We start from the raw sequence: 6,000 nt of genomic DNA on the forward strand, positions 1-6,000 counted from the left end.
AGATGGGAAAAAAAGGCTTTGACTGTGGTTTCAGACCAGAGTGATGAGCTAGCTGAAAATCCAGCCCAGGGCAGTGCCTTTTGTCTGGGTGACCTTCCGGGGAGAGTGACTGGCCGAAGGCCCTTTCCTGCTGTGTGAATTCTCACGTCACTCAAAAGAAAACCTGATTTACCTGAGCCAGCAGAGCGTGTATCATGGCTTGTGTCTTTGTTTGGTTTGGGTTTTTCCTAATGTCTGAATAAATTGGAAAGAGGCTAGCTTCTTTCTCCTTTTAAAGCCAATAAGCAGGCAGAGGGGCAACCAGCATGGCAGGCCCAGGGGGTACAGAGAGGCATGGGTGGGGGGGGGGGGTCCTGACTTGAGAAAATGCTCTTTACACAGATGACTGTAGGGCAGACATTAGGTCACAACCAACTGGGAACAAGAGTAGGAATCAGGGAAGGCTTCATGGAAGAGGTGGCCCTGGCCTTGGTGTCTCAGTGAGATTTTGGGAGGTAGAGATGGGCAGGGAAGGGCCACCAATGCCCCCGGAAGGGAATGAGATCCCTCCATTTGGTCATCGAAGCCCTGTCTAAGTGGTGGCACACACACACACACAGAGTGGCCTAGTGGGAAAACTGCAGGGTCCTCTCTGTAGATTGGCCAGGACGTCAAAGGTGATCTAATCCAGCCCCCTCATTTACAGATGAGGAGCCAAAGCCTAGAGGGAAGGGACTTGTCCAGGGTCACCCAGATAGGAATGGCAGAGCTGGGATCTGAATCCAGGTCCCCAGGGTGCTCAGTTATCACCCAGTCTGGCTGGATCCAGAATGCTAGCCTTGGGGTGCAGCCTCCCCCCACGTCCTCTCCTTGTGTAATGTATGTCTTTTTTTCCCCCTTAGCTTCTGTCCTACAGCCTGGAGAAACTGTAAGTAACGCCCCCTCCCCAGACAGGGGGTCCCCGCCCCCTTTTAGCTGGTTCTCCTGTGGTTGGGGCTGTTGGAAGTATGATGTGCTCACTTTCTCCTTTTTCCCTCCCAAAGGCTGCCATGATCCCTCCTCCAAATTCTTCAGGTAAGTGATTTCCACAGTAGAACTGTTTTCATGTCCAGTAATTTGTTCCTGTGAATGTTCCTTTCCTCTGCAAGTCAAGACCTTGAGAACACATTAAGGACCCCAGGTGCCATGTCCTTTACAGGTCTGGGCCCCAATCTGTGAAGTGACATGAGGACAGGTACTGGTCACACAGTGCCAGTGGGCTTCCTTGAAAAAAGAACCCAGAAGTTCTGGGTTCAAATCCTGCCTCAGTTTCTTCATCTGTAAAATACGGGGTCAGCACTTGATGGCCATGGAGGCCCCTTTGAGTCTCAGAGCTGATTCTCTGATCCCTGACTAGGGATCACCTTCTGGGACCACCTTTATTCAATTCAGTGAGCATCCCCTAAGCCTCCCTTCGGGCAAGGCCAGAGTGGTTTAAAAAGCTCCTGCCCACAGGGAGCTTGCCCTCTGCCCTTGCCCAGGTGTGGGCCCAGCTTTATTGCCAAATATGAAGAAAGGTTTTTCTGTGGGAGTGGGGGGATGGAGCAGCTCCCTTCCTGATGCCACAAAGGACAGGAACAAAGTCCTCAATTAAAGGGCTGCCATTCTGGGCCCTGTCCTTTCTGTACTGGCTGGGAGGTGTCAAGAATTAGTGGGTCATTCAATCTCAACTCAGCAAATGACGTCTAGTAAAGCCCTGCTATGTGTGAGGTACTGGATCCAGAACTGGAGATAGAGATGGAAAAGGGGCAGAGGATGGGTGTTCTGCGCCTCGAGGAGGCTGAGAAGAGAATCTAAGCAAGCTCAGTCAGGGTGGGGGAGGCAGGATGGTCTAGGAAGGCTCTTCTGGGCCTGGGGAGCCACCTGTGGGAATGCACCAAGGTAGAAACAAAATGCCATAGTCAGGGAACCATCTGGCATCACCGTTGGACTGGAAAATAAAGTCAGTCATGACTTGGTGTCTCCTTTCAAGGTCTGTTAAAACCCGGAGGCACTTTGAGTCTTTATTATAGGAAAAGCCTCTTGAGATGATGTTAGCCTGTCTTTCTGGAGTTGAGTTTTATGGCATTCCCCTCTACATGCATGTGCACGCGCACACATGCACATACACTGCAGGCGAACTGTCCCCCTCCCTTCCCACATTGACACCTAGAAGCCCTGGCTGGCTTCTTTCAAGGCTCAGCTCAAATGGCCTCCCTCAAGTTCCTGTTTCATGCCCACCTGCTCCCAAAATGTATAGACTTTGGATTGATGTGTTTCCCCCTCCAGTGGAATGTAGCTCCTTGAGAGGAGGGGCTGTAACCTCAGCACAGTTTGGGGCACATGGTAAGTCCTCAAAAACTGCTCGTTCTACAAAGCAGACCTTCAGTGGAATTAATCGTGTTGTGTTCTTTAGGACCAGGAAGGAGCTGTGGCCTTCCCAGGTCTCCCTTTTATTCCAGTCTCTTCTATCTTCCCTTCTTTTCTTCTCTTTTCTCTTCCTTCTCACCTTTCCTCTCTTCTTCCCTTCCCTTTTATCCTTCTCTTCTCCCTTTCTTTCTGTCTCCTTCCCTCTCAACCTCCTTCATCCCCCCCTTCCTCAATCCCTGCCTTCCTTCCCTTCTGTCTTTACTTCCCTCCCCCCAGCCTTTCCTTCCTGCTCCTCAAAATGTCTGCTCAAAGCTGAGATCCACAACATCCCTGGACGTCACCAGGCTTGGGTGCTTGCTGCTAGCATCAACCTTAGCATAAATCCGGTTTTATGATCTCTGTTTCAGTCCGGAAGCCACGCTATGTGAGACGGGATCGGTCACTGCCAAGACCTACCACACCTACCATGATCTCCTCTGTCGAGACTCGGGTCAGCAACGTTTAACCGTCAAGGTTTACCCAAGAACTTTTTCCATGAACAATTTCAGAGACTTCTCTTTGCCCGCTGATGGGCCAGGAAAAAATATCCTTGGCAGCTGAGTTTCCAGCGAGCCCAACTCCTGGGTCAGACAGGTCTGAGCCAAATTGAGCAAGCACAAAGGAGACAGCAGGAGGCAGGGGTGGCGACCCCGGCTCGAAGGAACCCTGTGACCTCGTCGGGCACCTCTGAGATCTTCCTCTCATCTGGGTTTTTGATCTGTCTCTTAGCTACAGATACCTTGTTAAAAAGCTCCAGACAGCCTAGCTTGCCTTGACAGGAAAGTCATTTCCTTCCATCTCCAGTGTGGGGCAGGATGCCGTTAGGGCCCTCGCCTCTTCCGAGGAGCAGTCAGCCTGGCTCTGAGAAAAGGGTTTGAATCCTGCACCTCGCCTCCTCCTCCTTGTTCCCACCCTGTCTCTCCTCAAAGCAGGCCATTTGGGAAGACCCTCCCCCGCCCAAGTCCAGAGTTTACCTGCACCCAGAACCTTTCACTCCTCAGGGGTCTTTGGCCACTTCTCTGTGTAGATGCCCCACCAGCCCCAGCCCTCACATCCTTGTTATGTAGGGTGAGCTGTGCATTTCCTGCTTCCCTAAGCTGGGGAAAGTGGGTCCCACTGGCTTTTCAGGGAAGGTTTTCCCCTTGTTCCCCCTGTCCTGCTCTAGACAGGCCTGTCCGGCTCACTCCTGAGGTGGGCCTTCTCTTGCCTGAAGCAAAGGGCCCCCCAGGCTCACAGAGCATCGTGTTTGCAATGCAGACCTGAAACAACTGTGTTCTACTTTGCTCCCAGATGAGGCTGCCTAGATGCCACCTCATTCTCATCAGCTACCAGCCAGGGCCCCGGCTTTTTGGCACTTCAGGAGAGCAAAGAAGCTAGAACAAGTGCCCCTCTTTTGATCTAATCTAGGCTTACAATGCACATTTGACAAGGCAGGGTGGTCCTGCCTCCCTCCCTCCCTGGTCCCAGCTGGGGCCTGGCCAGGTAGCAGCATCTGGGCCACAGCCAAAAGTCAAGGGAAGAAGAAACTAAGGAGAAAGTTCCCATCTACTAACAGCTTCAAGTCAAGCAGTGTTGTGTTCCTAGACTTGATTTAAATTAGCAGCTGTGCCATGAAGCCCCTTAGGAAAGAGCCAATACCCCGCCCTCCCCCTGCCCAGGTAGAATGGAGGCTGAGAAGGAGGGAATGGCCAGCCAGAGCTCCTGAGAGTCCTCAAAGGGAAAGGCAGATTCCTGCTCCAACCTGGGAGGGTGGTGGGGGCAGCCAGCTGTCTAGGGATCCCCATAGTTCCCAGAGTAGACATGTTGTAGCAACATTGCTCACAGGATGGTTTTTGTAAAAACATATCTGAGTTTTCATCATAAGTTCCTTTTGTAAATGGGATCCATGTTCCCTGTGAGGACAGAACATGCCATCAGTGCTATCAGAATCCTTTGAGAACCTTTGTGCAGGCAGAGAACAAGGAGCAGCTGGGCTTCCCCTGGTCCCATGTTCCCAGCTCAGTGGGGGCCCTAATTCTCCCTGATTATACCATCAGCATTTTGTTCTCCCATTTATAATGACTGATAGAGCTGGCCACCGAGCTATCATTTGAAGCACAAAATCAAGGGCAGAGGGGTGCCTGGGAACCCCTTTTACAGAGAAGGAATCCGAGGTGCAGGAGGTCTGACTTAACCCACACTCGCCAAGCTAATCAGCAGCAGGGTCAGGACTTGAACTATGGTGTGTGCCCCAACTTGAAAATTCTTCAGTAATGTTGAGGGAATCCCCCAAACTGAGTGCCCTAGCTCTTCTAACAAGGACCAGACAGAGGCTGCATCTAGCCCAAAGGAGATTCACAGACCCTTGTATAGGGAGTGAGACCAGGCCCCAGGTGACTGAGCCAAGGAGCACACTCCTTCCACAGAGCTGCGCTTTTGCCCTTTCTCGACCCATGTCTGTGCAGTGGGGCCATTGGCTAGATGGAGGGTCCCAAGCATCACCAGAAAGCTTGAGGACATGACCCATGTGTTCTATCAATGCTGATGTTGCCTGGATCACCACTGGGGTTGTAAAGAACTGCCATCACTGCTGGTGTATGTTCCAGTGTCTAAAATTCCACCCCAAGTGTTCCTTGGGCCCCCACCGCCATGGCCCTAGTCCAGGTCCTAGATAATGCATTGGGATTGGAGGCACCAAGGTCATAAGGTGATGCCCAAGATCTTGGCCCCTCCCTTGCTTTCCCAAACAGCTGGCTGGCACCTGGGCAGTTCTAATCCCATGGATATCTGTGCCCTTTGGCCACCCAAGGCTTCATCCCAAGCCTCCTGCCTGGTCCCTTTGTGCTACAATGTTTTGTACCTTTTTCTATTGCCAACTTTAATAAATGCTCATTTCCTGAGACATGAACTCAGTGGGATAATGATCCAGGAACTGAAGATGGATGTATCATTCTTCTCCTCCCTTTAAACTATGGGAAAAGAAAGCCTTCTTGTGAGCTTCCTTCCTCCTGCCCCAGGGTGGATTGCGTATCTCTTCTATTTCTGAGTACAAGATGAAAGGGTCAGAATCTGAACGGATGCCATCCTGCAGCCCAGCCCCACGCGTCTACTTCAGACCCAGAGCTTCAGAAGTGCAGAGAAATCAGCGAGGCCATTAGCAAGTGGGGTGGCTTGTCATAGCAGCAGCAAGAGCTTCCTCTGATTCTCCCCACCACTGGGGGGGAGGGGGGAGGAGGCCTGCATCTTCACCTAGCTGCTGGGGTGGGGGGGGGGAGGGCTGAATCCCTCCCAGTAGCTCAATCAGTGGAGGAGGGGAAGGGCACATAGGGGGCTAAGTCACAGAGCTGAAAGCTGGAAGGGGCCTGGGAGACCATCTAGCTTGGAAAGAGGTAGGAGGGAAACCTGTTGGTGCCTGCAGGTGAGGAGCGTGTACTTTCCAGAGGGAGGGAGATATGCAGCTGAAGAGGCTGCCAGGGTTTCTTCTTCACACCAGGATGGGGGGAGGGGAGGAGGAGTACCTAAGGAGCTTTGGGGAGGAAAGAAGGGTCCCCAAGGAGGACACAGAAGTATCTCATCTCCTGCAACTCCTGAGAGAAGACTCCTAATGTCTTCTTT

The 6,000-nt window shown here is 52.1% G+C and overlaps 1 protein-coding gene across 2 annotated transcripts in view; it reads left to right on the forward strand.

The window, feature by feature from the left end:
* The window catches only part of C2H1orf159 (chromosome 2 C1orf159 homolog), a 29,442-nt gene extending 24,122 nt beyond the window's left edge, over positions 1-5,320 (forward strand). Inside the window, exons 7-9 of one of the 2 annotated variants that reach the window (XM_036747740.1) lie at positions 882-907; positions 1,023-1,053; positions 2,775-5,320. In XM_036747740.1, the coding sequence (XP_036603635.1) occupies positions 882-907; positions 1,023-1,053; positions 2,775-2,872 (155 nt within the window). In that variant the 3' untranslated portion in view covers positions 2,873-5,320. The remainder of the gene's footprint in view (positions 1-881; positions 908-1,022; positions 1,054-2,774) is intronic. The other variant, XM_036747741.1, reaches the window with a different exon arrangement.
* The last annotated feature ends 680 nt before the right edge of the window (positions 5,321-6,000 follow it).

Source organism: Trichosurus vulpecula, chromosome 2, assembly GCF_011100635.1.
Source record: "Trichosurus vulpecula isolate mTriVul1 chromosome 2, mTriVul1.pri, whole genome shotgun sequence".
NCBI classification, from domain to species: Eukaryota; Metazoa; Chordata; class Mammalia; order Diprotodontia; family Phalangeridae; genus Trichosurus; species Trichosurus vulpecula.